This window comes from Agrilus planipennis, unplaced genomic scaffold, assembly GCF_000699045.2.
Source record: "Agrilus planipennis isolate EAB-ADULT unplaced genomic scaffold, Apla_2.0 scaffold3, whole genome shotgun sequence".
NCBI lineage: Eukaryota > Metazoa > Arthropoda > Insecta > Coleoptera > Buprestidae > Agrilus > Agrilus planipennis.
The window spans coordinates 965,628-985,017 of NW_020442460.1; the positions used below are offsets into that span (position 1 = coordinate 965,628).

At 40.7% G+C, this 19,390-nt stretch overlaps 2 protein-coding genes across 2 annotated transcripts in view; both read right to left on the reverse strand.

Moving 5' to 3' along the window:
• Positions 1–48: 48 nt before the first annotated feature.
• On the reverse strand, positions 49–1,826 carry LOC108742046. Its single transcript, XM_025980658.1, has 2 exons — positions 1,476–1,826; positions 49–1,338 (listed from the first exon to the last, which is right to left on the reverse strand). Exons 1-2 carry the CDS (start codon positions 1,621–1,623, stop codon positions 260–262), a joined length of 1,227 nt encoding a protein of 408 aa, XP_025836443.1. The 5' UTR covers positions 1,624–1,826; the 3' UTR covers positions 49–259.
• A 1,353-nt stretch (positions 1,827–3,179) lies between these two features.
• The window catches only part of LOC108742694 (collagen alpha-1(III) chain-like), a 44,118-nt gene continuing 27,907 nt past the window's right edge, over positions 3,180–19,390 (reverse strand). Inside the window, exons 3-39 of the mRNA XM_025980645.1 lie at positions 15,889–16,476; positions 15,775–15,825; positions 15,343–15,450; positions 15,171–15,260; positions 14,937–15,026; positions 14,764–14,862; positions 14,530–14,619; positions 14,369–14,449; positions 14,174–14,281; positions 14,013–14,093; positions 13,833–13,922; positions 13,655–13,762; positions 13,497–13,568; positions 13,346–13,435; positions 13,178–13,258; positions 12,992–13,090; positions 12,805–12,903; positions 12,632–12,721; positions 12,446–12,544; positions 12,185–12,274; positions 11,999–12,106; positions 11,813–11,911; positions 11,645–11,713; positions 11,468–11,557; positions 11,282–11,389; positions 11,096–11,194; positions 10,921–11,010; positions 10,770–10,841; positions 10,594–10,683; positions 10,408–10,506; positions 10,238–10,336; positions 10,061–10,150; positions 8,694–9,893; positions 4,560–4,712; positions 4,281–4,495; positions 3,738–4,223; positions 3,180–3,674 (exon numbers count right to left, since the gene is read on the reverse strand). Of these exons, the coding sequence (XP_025836430.1) occupies positions 3,399–3,674; positions 3,738–4,223; positions 4,281–4,495; positions 4,560–4,712; positions 8,694–9,893; positions 10,061–10,150; positions 10,238–10,336; positions 10,408–10,506; positions 10,594–10,683; positions 10,770–10,841; positions 10,921–11,010; positions 11,096–11,194; positions 11,282–11,389; positions 11,468–11,557; positions 11,645–11,713; positions 11,813–11,911; positions 11,999–12,106; positions 12,185–12,274; positions 12,446–12,544; positions 12,632–12,721; positions 12,805–12,903; positions 12,992–13,090; positions 13,178–13,258; positions 13,346–13,435; positions 13,497–13,568; positions 13,655–13,762; positions 13,833–13,922; positions 14,013–14,093; positions 14,174–14,281; positions 14,369–14,449; positions 14,530–14,619; positions 14,764–14,862; positions 14,937–15,026; positions 15,171–15,260; positions 15,343–15,450; positions 15,775–15,825; positions 15,889–16,476 (5,747 nt within the window). The 3' untranslated portion in view covers positions 3,180–3,398. The remainder of the gene's footprint in view (positions 3,675–3,737; positions 4,224–4,280; positions 4,496–4,559; positions 4,713–8,693; positions 9,894–10,060; positions 10,151–10,237; positions 10,337–10,407; positions 10,507–10,593; positions 10,684–10,769; positions 10,842–10,920; positions 11,011–11,095; positions 11,195–11,281; positions 11,390–11,467; positions 11,558–11,644; positions 11,714–11,812; positions 11,912–11,998; positions 12,107–12,184; positions 12,275–12,445; positions 12,545–12,631; positions 12,722–12,804; positions 12,904–12,991; positions 13,091–13,177; positions 13,259–13,345; positions 13,436–13,496; positions 13,569–13,654; positions 13,763–13,832; positions 13,923–14,012; positions 14,094–14,173; positions 14,282–14,368; positions 14,450–14,529; positions 14,620–14,763; positions 14,863–14,936; positions 15,027–15,170; positions 15,261–15,342; positions 15,451–15,774; positions 15,826–15,888; positions 16,477–19,390) is intronic.

Below are 19,390 nucleotides of genomic sequence, written 5' to 3' on the forward strand. Positions count from 1 at the left end.
ACACATTCTAATGTAATACATAGTAGTAAAATTATTTAAAAAATAAATTTACAATCAATTATTTTTATTTTTTTTATCGATCTGGTTTTTCTTTTGGTCTTTTTTTTCTAATAGCATCTTTTAAGGTTATAATATTTGGTTAGCTATAACACAGATAATGATGATCGAAACACTAAACAATACTTTCATTTGTTGTCTTTTTTATTATTTTTAAGATATGTTAGATACTTGTTCTTTTTGTTCTTGAGAACTGCACTCATCAAAACTTTCGACAATACTGTGACTGAACTCCTCCTTTAACGCAAAACTTCTTCAAACTCATCATCATAATGTCTTTAGGATGACTATCTTTGGTAGCTTGCCTCAGCCTTATAATGAGCTCTCCTAAAAATGCATGACAAGGAGTCTTAGTTTCCATGTGGACTCCTTCGTCGTCAATCGTCACAACGCCTGTTGGAATACTTTTAAAAGATTTGTTTCCGTTCCGTATGAACCTTTCGACTAGATTTATTTTTCTGAGATGCTGGGCCTCTTCTGGATTCAAGGGTTCCCTTTTGTAATCAATGCAGGGAGACACGGAAAATGATCTATTTTTTAATGTTAGGTTATAGTCTTCTATTTCGTCTGTGACAAGCTGAGGTATTTCATAAGTGACTCCAGCGTCTTCCCACAGGTACAAAACTCTGGCTGCGAAAATTTTCGTTTTCAAATTGAGGTTTTGCCATGTAAAGTACAATGGGGTGTTTTGAAAAATGTCTTCAAACGTTGTACACGTTATTTTGACGAAAGGATATTGCTGTACTAATTGCTCCACGTCCTGAAATGAAGAACAATGTTCGCAATTCTCTTTGTTGGTCCGCTTTATATGAAATAGCATCTTCAAGTATCCAGTTGCACTGTTACTTTTCTCGCTGACTTGCACCAGATTTCCCAGTTTGTCATAATCACTCCAACTGGCAACTGCACTTATGGTACCGTTTTTTGACGATATGCCAGTTCCGTTTCTACTGCTACTTATGTTACTATAATATTTTAAACTAGACACACCGTCACGATCATCTGTGATATCGTTCATGTTCTTTATTAAAATCAATTCTATGTTCCAATCTGGGTAAGTTTTGGCTATTTTTGCGACTATTTCTAATTGCTCCTGGCACCAGGGGAAAAAGTCATGAATTAAGTGAACAGTTCCGTTTTCGATATTTGCCATTTTAGATTTGTCACAATATGGTCCCAATATTACTCCATTACGAACGGCCCAGAGTATAATTAATATAGCCACAAGGGTAGAACCAATAGTAACGAGAAGGGTAGTTAACCAACATGATGTGATGTGACCTAAAACGAAAGTAAAAACGGTTGTCGTTATTCTATAAAGTCATGAAAGTCAAATACAATCTAAACAACTGTCGACTTTTAGGCAACATGTTAATATTCCTGGTTTTGCACCAATTTATGTAAAATCTTTTGATTACCTGGCCACTGGTTCATTACGGAAGCTGCTCCAGCACTGATATTCCTAAATCTACCCCTCTTGTTGGTGGTGGAAGTGGTTCTATCTTCTTCATCGCCAACAAACATGAGCAACGGATAGCGTTCATCGGCGTGTGTGAAGCTTCTCATTTTTCAATTTTCACATTACATCATCGCGGCACATTATTGCAAAGTAATTTCGTGGAAGCATAGTGGCGGACAATTTTTTATTATTGTTATTAAACCGAACAAAGTAACGAACCGTAAAATAACGTGTAAATTTCTACTTACTGTAACGTAGTACACAGACAGTTCTGTCAACATAATTTGTTATTCATAAACTGACATTGCGAAAAGCCTACTGTTTATTATAAACACCTGTTTCTATACTTCGTAAGAATTCTAAAACAAAATAGCGTTATTGTTTCGTATTTTGTTACAATTGCGGTCATATTTACTTACAACTTTTCTATTGTTTGCTATTCTCAGCGCATTCTCTTGGATGTTATTGGATAGCTGATGACGATCAAGCAGAGCCTATAATTGCCTAAAATATTGTTGACTTCCTAGAGTGAAAAATAATAATGTAAGTAGATTGTAGGTGCTTTTTGATGTTAATATTTGGATATGCCAGTAACTTCCTGAAGCATTACTTTAAATCACATAGACGAAAAGCATCCATAATAATATCACTACATAGTATAAAACAAAGTCGCTTTCCCGCTATCTGTCCCTATGTATGCTTAAATCTTTAAAACTACGCAACGGATTTTGATGCGGTTTCTTTTAAAAGATAGAGTGATTCAAGAGGATGGTTTATATGTATAATACATGCATAATATAGTAGGGAAACACTGATAATTTTAGAGGTTTCTAATGTGATGTCGTAAATAAACAATTTTTTGCGCTTACATTGCAAACGCTGGCTGAACCCTACGAGATAGATTAAAATAATGTACTACAATATTGTACATCTTAAAAGGGTCTATAAAAAAGTCCGCGATGGTATATGTCTATCTCTTAGGGATAACCCACAATAACCATTTCTTATCCTTTACTTTTTATGAGAAATGACTTATTTACGAAGCGATTGTATTGCATTAATTCTTATCCAATTAAGTACCTTAAATACATTGTGCATTTAATATAGATCAATATAACCCTTTACAACATGTAATTTAAATGAATATTTTCGAAGATATTACAGATTTAAAATGCAGGGACATTGCGGTTACGGCGGTACCGGCCGGGAGGCCGGTTTGAGTTGTGTAATGACAAAAAATCTGTGAATGTTGTATGCAAAGACATTCTGTAGTATATTTAGTATGTTCAGGGGGTATCTTTTGAAGATTTCACCTTTTATCAGCATTGCACCCGTGCGAAGCTGGGGCGGGTCACTAGTAGGTAATAAAACCCACTTTTCAAATTCTGATCTATCACTTCAGACATTTTGACTCAGTCATGAGGTACCTTTCCTCAAATACAAGTTTCCATACTTTAATCCACCCTTCAGAGGTGAATTTTCAAGAAATGATTTTTTTTTTGGTACAAACCACACAGCCCTACTGCAGGAGAATAAATTCGAAAATTCTTTGTGTTTCTTGTGCAACAACATGGTCAATTTTCCTATTTATTTAAATTATACACCGTTTATTTGTTTCATTATTTATTTGTTTAAAGCTTTTGTACAGCAAAAAGTTTTTATTATAAATAAGAAATATTGTCATTTTAATCATTAATTTACAATATTGTCTAATGGCAGTTGGTAAAAATAAATTATTGTCTTATACGTAATAATACCACCACCATCCCATAATGGATACGTTCAAAACGCATTTAAAGTTTCGAAGTTATCCATTTTGAAAAGGCACTTTCAATGGCTCATTCCCATAATGGGCCACAGAATGTTGACGCCTTCACTTATTTTACGCCAATTTTCTTCTTCTTCTGTATGAAATGTTGGTAGTTTCAGTTGGAATCTCCCATCTCGAGTAATTGTTGTTATCGTAACATTGAAGCTTTTGAGTCCGTTCGCATCTTTGACTTACTGGCCAAAAGACGAATCCTTCTGGACATTGATACATGTAGGCTTCTATTTCATTTTCTTTTCTTTGGCACTTTACGAATGTGTTTGAACAGGGATCTTGACTGAAAGCATTGTATCCTTCATACCAACACAGCTGTTGCTGCGTTACTGCAATCTGTAGACAAATAAAACGTAATAGTTCAATTGGTATTTATATATAAGTAAGTCATTTGCATACCGGTGGAAGAGAATTAAGTTGACTGTTTCTATACAGAGTTGTTTGAGCAATTTGTCCTGTGCACGTTTCAGCTTCTCCAGGGGGTAAACACTGAATCTTTCTGTTGTCATAAACGGTCCCACTTGGACAACTCAGAATTAGCACTTTGAAATCGAAAGTATAAGGACTTGTAGTACACTGATAAAATAGGTTGCAGTATTTTGGATGCCTTCTAAAGCCAGTTGGACAAACTAATGCCACTTGTTCTCCTGATAATTGACCAATTGGACATATGGCACCACTAGGTTGTTGGGGGTTTGTTGTTTGAGAGCCATTGGTGGGAATGTAAGATGGATTAGTTGGCTGTGGAGGGTTTGTTACTTGAGAACCACTAGGAGGGATATTTGGTCCTTGAGAAATAACAGGGACGGAGGGAGTTGGTGTTTGTGGTTGTAATGAACCGCCACTTGGTGGTGAACCACCTGGAGAAGACCCATCAGGCAAAATCTGTGATAAAGCCAAACTTTTCATACTACGTAATCATAAAGGGCGTCATACACTTACAATACTGCTGTTTAAATTCGAACAGTGACGATTAACGGCGTATGGATAATTGCATACACTTAATGCAGGATCAAAGATTGTGTTATCAGGACAGCTGAAGTAGAATACCGAAAAGTCATTACTACTATTGCCCCAAGCTACGCATCTATAAAACTTTTTGCAATCTTGCTCTACGGCAAAATATCCCGACTTATTACAAATACCATTTCCATTCCCTTTGAAAGAACAATTGTAATTTAGTTATTAAATACATTTCCACAAAGCCAAATAAATAAGTACCTGAAGGGGGCTGACTTGGTTGTTGGGGCTGTAGTGGTTGCTGAGGTGGTGCTGGCTGTTGTGGATACGTCGGTTGTTGTGGCTGTTGGGGCTGTAATGGCTGTTGAGGTTGTGTGGGTTGCTGTGGCTGCGGTGGCTGTTGGGGCTGCAATGGTTGCTGAGGTTGAGTGGGTTGTTGTGGATACGTTGGTTGCTGTGGCTGTTGAGGCTGCCAAGGTTGTTGTGGCTGCAACGGTTGTTGGGGTTGAGTGGGTTGTTGTGGATACGTTGGTTGCTGTGGCTGTTGTGGCTGCAACGGTTGTTGGGGTTGCTGTGGTTGCGGTGGTTGTTGGGGCTGCAATGGTTGTTGAGGTTGAGTGGGTTGTTGTGGATACGCTGGTTGCTGTGGTTGTTGTGGCGGTAGTGGTTGTTGCGGTTGCAATGGTTGTTGAGGCTGTGTGGGTTGTTGTGGATACGTTGGTTGCAAAGGTTGTTGCGGATATGTTGGCTGCTGTGGTTGTTGTGGCTGCGCTGGTTGTTCTGGTTGCTGTGGCTGCTGAGGTGATAACTGCCCCGGCTGTGAAGGTTGCAAATTTCCACAATTCGGCCTATTTGCTGCCCAAACATGATTGCATGACGTAATTTTAGGATCCCAAACTGTGCCACTGACACATGAGAACTCATGTTTAATAAAACCACCTTTTCCATCCGAAATACATCTATAAAATTTCAAGCAATTGACAGGATCTCCTAGAAATCCATCCTGAGAACAAACATTGCCCAGCTGACTAGGCAAATTACCAGACTGATCTGGCTGTTGAGGTTGCTGAGGTGTAGGCGTCGGCTGATTTGGCTGTGAAGGTGATCCCGGTTGTTCAGGTACACCAACAGGATGTTGTGGTTGTCCAGGTGTTGGTATTTGCACAGGTTGCTGAGGTTGACCTCCTTCTGGATTAGGCGGCAACGGTTGTCCTGGTTGTTGTGGAATATATATAGGCTGTTCAGTTTGTGTTGGATGGCTAGGATTTACAGGTTGTATAGGTTGATTTGGCTGATCAATACAGTTACTTCTATTCGCTGCCCATTGATAATTGCAAGAGAGTATTTTGGTATCCCATACAGTTCCCGGAGCACAAGAGAACTTATACTTAATGAAAGCACCTCTGCCATCCGCAACACATCGGTAAAATACAGAGCAATTAATAGGATCACCTAAAAATCCATCTTCGACACACTGCGTTCCTAATTGGCCTGGTCTAATAGGTTCACCCTGTTGATTAGGTGGACAACCGGGGGTACCGGGAAGACCGCCTGAACCACCCTGTCCACCAGAACCCGGTTGACTTGGGATAGAAGGAACGCTTGGTGAGCCACCTGAATAAGATTAAAGCGGATTATAATGCACAAATACTTATAAAACTTAAGTGAGCAAAGCACATACTTAATCATTCCAAAATAATACAAGCATGCACTGAAACGCATAAAATAAGACACTCAAAAACATGAAAGCTTCTTGGCTTGAAATTTGATATTTCACCCACCTATTCCACCAACGCCTCCTTGACCGCCGCTGCCTGGTTGACCCGGAATTCCTGGAGTTCCTGGCGATCCTGGTGTTCCTGGGTATCCACCTAATAACCGGGGGAAGTTCGATATTAGAAGATTTAATGCTAATTCAAGGTAAAAGATTAGTGTGTCTTTAATTATTTTTAATATACCTATTCCACCAGGGCCTCCTTGTCCGCCGCTGCCTGGCTGACCTGGTATTCCCGGAATGCCTGGCGATCCCGGCGTACCCGGCGTTCCTGGATAGCCACCTAATAATTAGAGATTTTTGATGTAAACCCGNTTATCCTTTACTTTTTACGAGAAATAATGGCTTATTTACGAAGCGATTTTAAGCAATACAGCATTAATCCTTATCCAATTAAGTACTTTTAAATACATTGTGCATTTAATACAGATCAATATGGCCCTTTACAGCATGTAATTTAAATGAATATTTTCGAAGATTACAGATTTAAAATGCCGGTTGCGGCGATACCCAGGGAGGGGCCGGTTTGTATTGTCTAATGACAAAAAAACTGTGAATGTTGTATGTAAAGACATTCTGTAGTATATTTAGTATGTTCAGGGGGTATCTTTTGAAGATTTCACCTTTTATCAGCATTGCACCCGTGCGAAGCTGGGGCGGGTCACTAGTAGGTAATAAAACCCACTTTTCAAATTCTGATCTATCACTTCAGACATTTTGACTCAGTCATGAGGTACCTTTCCTCAAATACAAGTTTCCATACTTTAATCCACCCTTCAGAGGTGAATTTTCAAGAAATGATTTTTTTTTTGGTACAAACCACACAGCCCTACTGCAGGAGAATAAATTCGAAAATTCTTTGTGTTTCTTGTGCAACAACATGGTCAATTTTCCTATTTATTTAAATTATACACCGTTTATTTGTTTCATTATTTATTTGTTTAAAGCTTTTGTACAGCAAAAAGTTTTTATTATAAATAAGAAATATTGTCATTTTAATCATTAATTTACAATATTGTCTAATGGCAGTTGGTAAAAATAAATTATTGTCTTATACGTAATAATACCACCACCATCCCATAATGGATACGTTCAAAACGCATTTAAAGTTTCGAAGTTATCCATTTTGAAAAGGCACTTTCAATGGCTCATTCCCATAATGGGCCACAGAATGTTGACGCCTTCACTTATTTTACGCCAATTTTCTTCTTCTTCTGTATGAAATGTTGGTAGTTTCAGTTGGAATCTCCCATCTCGAGTAATTGTTGTTATCGTAACATTGAAGCTTTTGAGTCCGTTCGCATCTTTGACTTACTGGCCAAAAGACGAATCCTTCTGGACATTGATACATGTAGGCTTCTATTTCATTTTCTTTTCTTTGGCACTTTACGAATGTGTTTGAACAGGGATCTTGACTGAAAGCATTGTATCCTTCATACCAACACAGCTGTTGCTGCGTTACTGCAATCTGTAGACAAATAAAACGTAATAGTTCAATTGGTATTTATATATAAGTAAGTCATTTGCATACCGGTGGAAGAGAATTAAGTTGACTGTTTCTATACAGAGTTGTTTGAGCAATTTGTCCTGTGCACGTTTCAGCTTCTCCAGGGGGTAAACACTGAATCTTTCTGTTGTCATAAACGGTCCCACTTGGACAACTCAGAATTAGCACTTTGAAATCGAAAGTATAAGGACTTGTAGTACACTGATAAAATAGGTTGCAGTATTTTGGATGCCTTCTAAAGCCAGTTGGACAAACTAATGCCACTTGTTCTCCTGATAATTGACCAATTGGACATATGGCACCACTAGGTTGTTGGGGGTTTGTTGTTTGAGAGCCATTGGTGGGAATGTAAGATGGATTAGTTGGCTGTGGAGGGTTTGTTACTTGAGAACCACTAGGAGGGATATTTGGTCCTTGAGAAATAACAGGGACGGAGGGAGTTGGTGTTTGTGGTTGTAATGAACCGCCACTTGGTGGTGAACCACCTGGAGAAGACCCATCAGGCAAAATCTGTGATAAAGCCAAACTTTTCATACTACGTAATCATAAAGGGCGTCATACACTTACAATACTGCTGTTTAAATTCGAACAGTGACGATTAACGGCGTATGGATAATTGCATACACTTAATGCAGGATCAAAGATTGTGTTATCAGGACAGCTGAAGTAGAATACCGAAAAGTCATTACTACTATTGCCCCAAGCTACGCATCTATAAAACTTTTTGCAATCTTGCTCTACGGCAAAATATCCCGACTTATTACAAATACCATTTCCATTCCCTTTGAAAGAACAATTGTAATTTAGTTATTAAATACATTTCCACAAAGCCAAATAAATAAGTACCTGAAGGGGGCTGACTTGGTTGTTGGGGCTGTAGTGGTTGCTGAGGTGGTGCTGGCTGTTGTGGATACGTCGGTTGTTGTGGCTGTTGGGGCTGTAATGGCTGTTGAGGTTGTGTGGGTTGCTGTGGCTGCGGTGGCTGTTGGGGCTGCAATGGTTGCTGAGGTTGAGTGGGTTGTTGTGGATACGTTGGTTGCTGTGGCTGTTGAGGCTGCCAAGGTTGTTGTGGCTGCAACGGTTGTTGGGGTTGAGTGGGTTGGGGGCTGCAATGGTTGCTGAGGTTGAGTGGGTTGTTGTGGATACGTTGGTTGCTGTGGCTGTTGAGGCTGCCAAGGTTGTTGTGGCTGCAACGGTTGTTGGGGTTGAGTGGGTTGTTGTGGATACGTTGGTTGCTGTGGCTGTTGTGGCTGCAACGGTTGTTGGGGTTGCTGTGGTTGCGGTGGTTGTTGGGGCTGCAATGGTTGTTGAGGTTGAGTGGGTTGTTGTGGATACGCTGGTTGCTGTGGTTGTTGTGGCGGTAGTGGTTGTTGCGGTTGCAATGGTTGTTGAGGCTGTGTGGGTTGTTGTGGATACGTTGGTTGCAAAGGTTGTTGCGGATATGTTGGCTGCTGTGGTTGTTGTGGCTGCGCTGGTTGTTCTGGTTGCTGTGGCTGCTGAGGTGATAACTGCCCCGGCTGTGAAGGTTGCAAATTTCCACAATTCGGCCTATTTGCTGCCCAAACATGATTGCATGACGTAATTTTAGGATCCCAAACTGTGCCACTGACACATGAGAACTCATGTTTAATAAAACCACCTTTTCCATCCGAAATACATCTATAAAATTTCAAGCAATTGACAGGATCTCCTAGAAATCCATCCTGAGAACAAACATTGCCCAGCTGACTAGGCAAATTACCAGACTGATCTGGCTGTTGAGGTTGCTGAGGTGTAGGCGTCGGCTGATTTGGCTGTGAAGGTGATCCCGGTTGTTCAGGTACACCAACAGGATGTTGTGGTTGTCCAGGTGTTGGTATTTGCACAGGTTGCTGAGGTTGACCTCCTTCTGGATTAGGCGGCAACGGTTGTCCTGGTTGTTGTGGAATATATATAGGCTGTTCAGTTTGTGTTGGATGGCTAGGATTTACAGGTTGTATAGGTTGATTTGGCTGATCAATACAGTTACTTCTATTCGCTGCCCATTGATAATTGCAAGAGAGTATTTTGGTATCCCATACAGTTCCCGGAGCACAAGAGAACTTATACTTAATGAAAGCACCTCTGCCATCCGCAACACATCGGTAAAATACAGAGCAATTAATAGGATCACCTAAAAATCCATCTTCGACACACTGCGTTCCTAATTGGCCTGGTCTAATAGGTTCACCCTGTTGATTAGGTGGACAACCGGGGGTACCGGGAAGACCGCCTGAACCACCCTGTCCACCAGAACCCGGTTGACTTGGGATAGAAGGAACGCTTGGTGAGCCACCTGAATAAGATTAAAGCGGATTATAATGCACAAATACTTATAAAACTTAAGTGAGCAAAGCACATACTTAATCATTCCAAAATAATACAAGCATGCACTGAAACGCATAAAATAAGACACTCAAAAACATGAAAGCTTCTTGGCTTGAAATTTGATATTTCACCCACCTATTCCACCAACGCCTCCTTGACCGCCGCTGCCTGGTTGACCCGGAATTCCTGGAGTTCCTGGCGATCCTGGTGTTCCTGGGTATCCACCTAATAACCGGGGGAAGTTCGATATTAGAAGATTTAATGCTAATTCAAGGTAAAAGATTAGTGTGTCTTTAATTATTTTTAATATACCTATTCCACCAGGGCCTCCTTGTCCGCCGCTGCCTGGCTGACCTGGTATTCCCGGAAATCCTGGCGATCCCGGCGTACCCGGCGTTCCTGGATAGCCACCTAATAATTAGAGATTTTTGATGTAAACCCGGTTGGAATGAAATCAGTTGCCTTAGGTTTTTATATCTTACCTATTCCACCACTACCTCCTTGACCACCACTGCCTGGCTGACCTGGAATTCCTGGAGTACCCGGAGATCCCGGCGTTGCTGGCGTTCCTGGATAACCACCTAATCAAAGGAGGAGTTTGATATAACACAGTTCGCAGCAACTACAGAGTTCTTATATATGTACATCATTATAAATAAGTAATTTACCTATACCGCCGGGGCCAACCTGTCCGCCGCTGCCTGGTTGACCTGGAATTCCTGGAGTTCCTGGCGATCCTGGTGATCCTGGGTATCCACCTAAAAACCAGGGCAATTTATTATCGGTTGGTTTAATGTTAATCCAAGGTAAAAGGTTAGTGTGTCCTAAATTATTGGTAATTTACCTATTCCACCAGGGCCTCCTTGTCCGCCACCGCCCGGCTGACCCGGTGTTCCCGGAGTTCCTGGCTGGCCGCCTAATCAAATTTCATTTTAAATGATTTGAAACAAGTGTAAGATTTGTATATTTTACACACTTAATAATAACTAGCCTACCTATTCCACCTGGGCCTCCCTGTCCACCACTACCTGGCTGACCCGGAATTCCTGGAGTTCCTGGTGATCCTGGTGTTCCTGGGTATCCACCTAATAAGCAGGAAAAATGATATTAGTGAGTTTAATATTAATCCAAGGTCAAAGATTAGTGTATCCTTAGTTATTGTTAATCTACCTATTCCACCAGGGCCCCCTTGTCCGCCGCTGCCTGGCTGACCTGGAATTCCTGGAATGCCTGGAGATCCTGGTGTTCCCGGCGTCCCTGGATAGCCACCTAGTCAACGAAAGAGTTTGATATGACACAGTTTACAGCATCTACAGGGCTCTTATATCTTTAATGCAATATAAATGAATAATCTACCTATTCCTCCGGGGCCTCCTTGTCCTCCGCCACCTGGTTGGCCTGGAATTCCTGGAACGCCTGGCGATCCTGGTGTTCCTGGCGTTCCTGGCGTTCCTGGGTAGCCGCCTAATAAAATATATTTTTAATGGTTTGAAACAAGTGTAAGATTTGTATATTTTACACACTTAATAATAACTAGCCTACCTATTCCACCTGGGCCTCCCTGTCCACCACTACCTGGCTGACCCGGAATTCCTGGAGTTCCTGGTGATCCTGGTGTTCCTGGGTATCCACCTAATAACCAGGAAAAATTTAATATTAGTCGATTTAATGGTAATCTAAGATTAAAATGTAGTGTATCCTTAGTAATTATTAGTCTACCTATTCCACCAGGGCCTCCTTGTCCGCCGCTGCCTGGTTGACCTGGAGATCCTGGCGTTCCCGGCGTTCCTGGAAAGCCACCTAGTCAACGGAGGAGTTTGATATAACACAATTTATAGCAACTGCAGTGCTCTTATATTTTCATGTTAATATAAATGAGTAATCTACCTATTCCCCCGGGGCCGCCTTGTCCGCCGCTGCCTGGCTGACCTGGAATTCCTGGAATGCCTGGAGATCCTGGTGTTCCCGGTGTCCCTGGATAGCCACCTAGTAAACGAAGGAGTTTGATATAACATAGTTTACAGCAACTACAGAGCTCTTATATTTTTAAGTCAATATAAATGAGTAATCTACCTATTTCCCCAGGGCCTCCTTGTCCTCCGCCACCTGGTTGGCCTGGAATTCCTGGAACGCCTGGCGATCCTGGTGTTCCTGGCGTTCCTGGCGTTCCTGGGTAGCCGCCTAATAAAATATATTTTAAATGGTTTGAAACAAGTGTAAGATTTGTATATTTTACACACTTAATAATAACTAGCCTACCTATTCCACCTGGGCCTCCCTGTCCACCACTACCTGGCTGACCAGGAACTCCTGGAGTTCCTGGTGATCCTGGTGTTCCTGGGTATCCACCTAATAACCGGGAAAAGTTTAATATTAGTCGATTTAATGGTAATNCTGGAGTTCCTGGGGATCCTGGTGTTCCTGGGTATCCACCTAATAACCGGGAGAAATTTAATATTAGTCGATGTAATGGTAATCCAAGATTAAAATGTAGTGTATCCTTAGTTATTGTCAATCTACCTATTCCACCAGGCCCTCCTTGTCCGCCGCTGCCTGGCTGACCTGGAATTCCTGGAATGCCTGGAGATCCTGGTGTTCCCGGCGTTCCTGGATAGCCACCTAGTCAACGAAGGAGTTTGATATGACACAGTTTACAGCATCTACAGGGCTCTTATATCTTTAATGTAATATAAATGAATAATATACCTATTCCCCCGGGGCCTCCTTGTCCTCCGCCACCTGGTTGACCTGGAATTCCTGGAACGCCTGGCGATCCTGGTGTTCCTGGGTATCCACCTAATAAATAGGAATATTTTGATATTAGTGGGTTTAATGTTAATTTAAGGTTAAAGTTTAGTGTGACCTTATTGTTAACCTACCTATTCCACCAGGGCCTCCTTGTCCGCCGCTGCCTGGCTGACCTGGAATTCCTGGAATACCTGGAGATCCTGGTGTTCCCGGCGTTCCTGGATAGCCACCTAGTCAACGGAGGGGTTTGATATAACACAATTTATTGCAACTACAGTGCTCTTATAATTTTTAATTCAATATAAATGAGTAATCTACCTATTCCCCCGGGGCCTCCTTGTCCTCCGCTACCTGGCTGACCTGGAATTCCTGGAATGCCTGGATATCCTGGTGTTCCGGGTGTTCCTGGATAGCCACCTAATAAATAGACATTTCTGATGTAAACCCGTTTGGAATGCTATAAGTTGCCTTAGGTTTCTATATCTTTAAGAATGGTTAGCCTACCTATTCCACCACTACCTCCTTGACCTGGCTGACCTGGAATTCCCGGAATGCCCGGTGATCCTGGTGTTCCTGGATAGCCACCTAGTCAACGGAGAAGTTTGATATAATACTGTTTACGGCAACTACAGAGCTCTTATATTTGTATGTCATTATAAATAAGTGAGTCACCTATTCCACCGGGACCTCCTTGTCCTCCGCTGCCGGGTTGTCCTGGAATTCCTGGAGTGCCTGGTGATCCTGGTGCCCCTGGGTAGCCACCTAATAATACATGCTGCTAAATGATTTATAATAATTATAAGGTTTCTAATAACTAGTCTACCTATTCCACCTGTGCCTCCATGCCCACCACTTCCTGGAGTTCCTGGCGATCCTGGTGTTCCCGGGTATCCACCTAATAACCGGGGGAAATTTGATATTATTTGGCTTAATGTTAATCCAAGGTAAAAGTTAGTGTAACCTTAATTATTGCTAATTTACCTATTCCACCAGGGCCTCCTTGTCCGCCGCTGCCTGGCTGACCTGGGATTCCCGGAATGCCTGGAGATCCTGGTGTTCCCGGCGTTCCTGGTGTTCCTGGGTAGCCACCTAATGAACAGACATTTTAGTATAAATTGGGTTGCTTTAAGTTTTTATATCTACACTAATGTTAGCCTACCTATTCCACCACTACCTCCTTGACCACCGCTGCCTGGCTGACCTGGAATGCCCGGAGTACCTGGAGATCCCGGCGTTCCTGGATAGCCACCTAGTTAACGAAGGAGTTTGATATAACAAAGTTCGCAGCAACTACAGAGCTCTTATATATCTGGTCTATCATTATAAATATGTAATTTACCTGTTCCACCTGGGCCTCCCTGTCCACCACTGCCTGGCTGACCCGGAGTTCCTGGTGATCCTGGTGTTCCTGGGTATCCACCTGATAACCGGGGGAAATTTGATATTAGATGGTTAATCCAAGATAAAAAGTTAGTGTGTCCTAAATTATTGCTAATATACCTATTCCACCAGGGCCTCCTTGACCGCCGCTGCCCGGCTGACCTGGTATTCCCGGAATGCCTGGTGATCCTGGTGTTCCTGGTGTTCCTGACGTTCCTGGGTAGCCACCTGGTAAATAGACATTTTTAATATAAACTGGGTTGGGAAGAAATCAATTGCCCTAGGTTTTTATAATTTTATTAATGGTTAGCCTACCTACTCCACCTGTGCCTCCTTGTCCACCGCTACCTGGCTGACCCGGAATTCCTGGAGTGCCTGGCGATCCTGGGTATCCACCTAATAATCAGGAAAAGTTTGATTTCAGTTGATTAATGTTAATCCAACGGTTGGTATGTCTCTAATTATTGCTAATTTACCTATTCCACCAGGGCCTCCTTGTCCGCCACTGCCTGGTTGACCTGGAATTCCTGGAGTACCCGGAGATCCCGGCGTTCCTGGATAGCCACCTAATAACCGAGGAAATTTGATATTAGCCGGTTTAATGTTAATCTAATGTTAAAGGTAGGTGTATCGACAATTAAGGTATCTACGTATCCCACCAGTTCTGAGTAATTACAAGGTTCGTATGTCATTAATAATAAGTAATCTACCTATTCCGCCTGTGCCTCCCTGTCCACCACTGCCTGGTTGACCTGGAATTCCTGGAGTACCCGGAGATCCCGGCGTTCCTGGCGTTCCTGGATAGCCACCTAATAACCAGGCAAATTTGATATTAGCCGCTTTAATGTTAATCCAATGTTAAAAGTTGTTTGAGTTAGGTTACCTGTTCCGCCACTACCTCCTTGACCACCACTGCCTGGCTGACCTGGAATTCCTGGAGTACCCGGAGATCCCGGCGTTCCTGGATAGCCACCTAATAACGGGGGAAATTTGATATTAGCCGGTTTAAAGTTAATCCAATGTTAAAGGTAGCTGTATCCATAAATATGGTATCTACGTATCCCACAAGTTCTGAGTAATTACAATGTTCGTATGTCATTAATAATAAGTAATCTACCTATTCCGCCTGTGCCTCCCTGTCCACCACTGCCTGGTTGACCTGGAATTCCTGGAGTACCCGGAGATCCTGGTGTTCCTGGGTATCCGCCTGGTAAACGGATAAGTTTGATATAAGTCAGCTTAGATTTTAGATAATTAATGTATTATGTCTTTAAATATGGATAATGTACCTATTCCACCAAGGCCTCCCTGCCCGCCGCTGCCTGGTTGACCTGGGAATCCTGGAGTGCCTGGCGATCCTGGTGTTCCTGGTGTTCCCGGCGTTCCTGGGTATCCACCTAATAAAGGGGAAATTTTGATATTGGTCGATTTAGGGTTAATATGAATTAATAGGTTAGTATGTCTTTAACTATTTCTAATGTAGCTATTCCACCAGGACCTTATGCATCTTTTTAGAATAAGTATTCTCAAGTGATGATCACGCAAAGACAAGAGTGTAAATATATTTGAACCTGTAAAATCATTAGTTGTTCTTACAGAAATTTATTATAGATTAAGCACACGGGGTGTATTAATATTAGATTAGATTATGAATGTAGCTGTACCATGTCCTAAATTAGAAATTAGTGATTAGTACAATGCAAGGTACTTTTATTATTTACCAATTCCTCCTGAACCACCTTGACCTCCACTGCCGGGTGATGCAGGGTATCCTGTTAAAATATCATTATTGCATTAACGTTCACAGGGAGAGCGAATTTCAAAAGACAGCTTACCACTTCCTCCTGTGCCACCAACTCCTCCGCAAGCTGTTCTGTTTGCTGCATAAGGATAATTGCAGGTGCTTGACTGCAAGTCCCATACAGTTCCAGCGGCACAAGCAAATGAGTATTGAGTAAAACCACCTTTACCATCGTCAACACATCTATAAAATTTGGTGCAATCCCGGGGATCTCCCAAGAAACCGTCTTGAGTACATGTATCACCCAATTGACTAATCTGAGAAGTATTACTGGGAATCCTATTATTGATAAATGGATTTTGTGTCGACGATTGTTGTATTGGCGGTTGTGTGGGCAAATAAATGGGCTGATTATCGGGCGGGGGGATGGGCTTCGCTTCAACTCCTCCGCATTCAGGTCTGCCACTTGCGTAGGGATAGTTACAAATGACGTTTCTGTTGTCGAAAACAGTCCCTGGAGCACATTCAAATGTTATTGCTGACAATCCGCTACTCGTTTGTATACATCGATGAAATAATGAACAGTTTCTATTATCCGGAAAATATCCTTCAGAGGGGCAACTAATTGCAGCGCTGTAAGCGATTTGTCGAGATTTTCTCGGACTGGCTAACAATTCTTCACCTGAAAACCAATTGAAATATTAATTTGAAATCATTTTTTCGATTTTTGATTTACCCACTACAAACTACCTCAAATTAATGAGGAAAAATTGTTGCTGTTGTCACACCCCCGCCGGGAATCGAACCCGGGACCTTTGGCTTTACGCACCAATGTTCTAGCACTAAACTACGAGAGGTGACAACAGCAACCACGACCAACCGACCTACAAGGTTAACGATTCGTCGATTTTTATTAACTTAATTATATACAAACTTACCTCAAATTAATGAGGAAAAATTGTTGCTGTTGTCACACCCCCGCCGGGAATCGAACCCGGGACCTTTGGCTTTACGCACCAATGTTCTGACCACTAAACTACGAGAGGTGACAACAACAACCACGACCAACCGACCTACAAGGTTAACGATCCGTCGAACTAATGTAACTATATACTGAATATACTATGATTAAACATACATATAATTTAGATATCTTTTAGAAGTGAGTTAGTTTAATATGAAATATTATTCTGAAAATTCATTTCTGAATTTTTTACCCACTACACGCTACCTCAAATTAATGAGGGAAAAATTGTTGCTGTTGTCACACCCCCGTCGGGAATCGAACCCGGGACCTTTGGCTTTACGCACCAATGTTCTGACCACTAAACTACGAGAGGTGACAACAACAACCACGACCAACCGACCTACAAGGTTAACGATCCGTCGAACTAATGTAACTATATACTGAATATACTATGATTAAACATACATATAATTTAGATATCTTTTAGAAGTGAGTTAGTTTAATATGAAATATTATTCTGAAAATTCATTTCTGAATTTTTTACCCACTACACGCTACCTCAAATTAATGAGGGAAAAATTGTTGCTGTTGTCACACCCCCGTCGGGAATCGAACCCGGGACCTTTGGCTTTACGCACCAATGTTCTGACCACTAAACTACGAGAGGTGACAACAACAACCACGACCAACCGACCTACAAGGTTAACGATCCGTCGAACTAATGTAACTATATACTGAATATACTATGATTAAACATACATATAATTTAGATATCTTTTAGAAGTGAGTTAGTTTAATATGAAATATTATTCTGAAAATTCATTTCTGAATTTTTTACCCACTACACGCTACCTCAAATTAATGAGGGAAAAATTGTTGCTGTTGTCACACCCCCGTCGGGAATCGAACCCGGGACCTTTGGCTTTACGCACCAATGTTCTGACCACTAAACTACGAGAGGTGACAACAACAACCACGACCAACCGACCTACAAGGTTAACGATCCGTCGAACTAATGTAACTATATACTGAATATACTATGATTAAACATACATATAATTTAGATATCTTTTAGAAGTGAGTTAGTTTAATATGAAATATTATTCTGAAAATTCATTTCTGAATTTTTTACCCACTACACGCTACCTCAAATTAATGAGGGAAAAATTGTTGCTGTTGTCACACCCNATATATATTTATATTTATAAATTGTTATGATTTTGTAAAAGGGCTTTCAGCTCGTTGGTTCAAGAAAATAAAAAATTAAAAATTGGAAGACTGGAAAGGCGCTCAAATTAGCTTAAATAATTGAGTTAGACATCCACAATGTGATCTCTTTTCATTTATTTATTAAAGTATATAAAAAAAATCATAAAAAATAGACATTTGCTTAACAGATTTAATGCCTTTAAGATATTTTATTAGGATTAATTAATACCATGAAGTGTTTTTAGTTGTTTAATGTATAGTTTTGGATATTGAAGGCAGATATTTTTTAGAATAATTTAAGGAAGGAAAATTATTGTTTTTAATGAAACGGGTACTTAATATGCACATATTTCAGATACTACGTAACGATGGTAAATACAGATAATGTCCTTAACGATTTATGGTAGTAAAAGAGCGGCTTATATTTTCGTTAAGAAATTTTTCATGTTTCCAGATAACAATCTAGGCATTTCTTGAACGTAGTAACAAGTCGGAAATTTTCCATCTATTTGCATTCCCCTTTGATGGTGGCTTTAAAGAAACTAATTTTTTTCTTCTTAAACGCGCTATTGATAGTTAATACTTCTCGGTATCCTTATAGGATTTAATGGCAATTATAATTCTTAGCGAACCTGTTCTGCTGTTTTACTAAGCAATTTATTGAGTTGGGACAAGAAGCTTGTCACACGGATATCCATACACCCTTAGGTATACACTTAAGCCGTNTGACGCTACCTCCTCGTTATTCTCAATAAATGTGATGAGATTAATTTTTCAGTTATGCCAAATATCACTGGTCTAATAGCAGTATATGTAGATTATTAATCATCATCGTACAGGATCTTTTCCTAAGTCTATTGGTCCGTATGTTAAAGGCGAAGAAAAATTACATCGGTTGAGCCATTACCTTTGAATGCTTAGTGATAAGAATACGTTCTTCTTAAATGGTTTCTTATGTAGTTTTAGTATTTTTTTTTTTTAATTATAAGTTTGACACTATTATTTATATGTACAAAACCCTGGTAAGACCCATAATGTTTTATAATTCTCAAATCTGGTCTCCACATTATTTAACCATGATAATGAAATTGGAAGCGGTTCAGCATAAGTTCTTTAGATTCTTATCTTACAAAATTGGCAAACCCATGTCTTTCTTTGATCATAATTACGTTAATATTGCTAAGATTGCTGGTTTATCATCTGTAAAGTCACTTCATGATTATTATGATTTGTTATTTATGAAGAGAATTTTCAATATACTTAGTGACACAGATAGAGTCACTAATCCGCTGTTAAATATTTTTAAAACCAAAGATGGTGTTTATAAATTAAGATCAGTACGTACCTTTAGGGAAATTAATTCAAGTAAAGATTATGTTTTTCATTCTCCTTCTTTTAGACTAAGAAGAGTTTGGAATAA

Coding starts and splice junctions, on each gene's coding strand:
- LOC108742046 (XM_025980658.1), bottom strand. CDS start 1,623: ATGAGAAGCTTCACACACGCCGATGAACGCTATCCGTTGCTCATGTTT. Junction 1,339..1,475: donor CGTAATGAACCAGTGGCCAG/GTAATCAAAAGA, acceptor CTTTCGTTTTAG/GTCACATCACATCATGTTGG.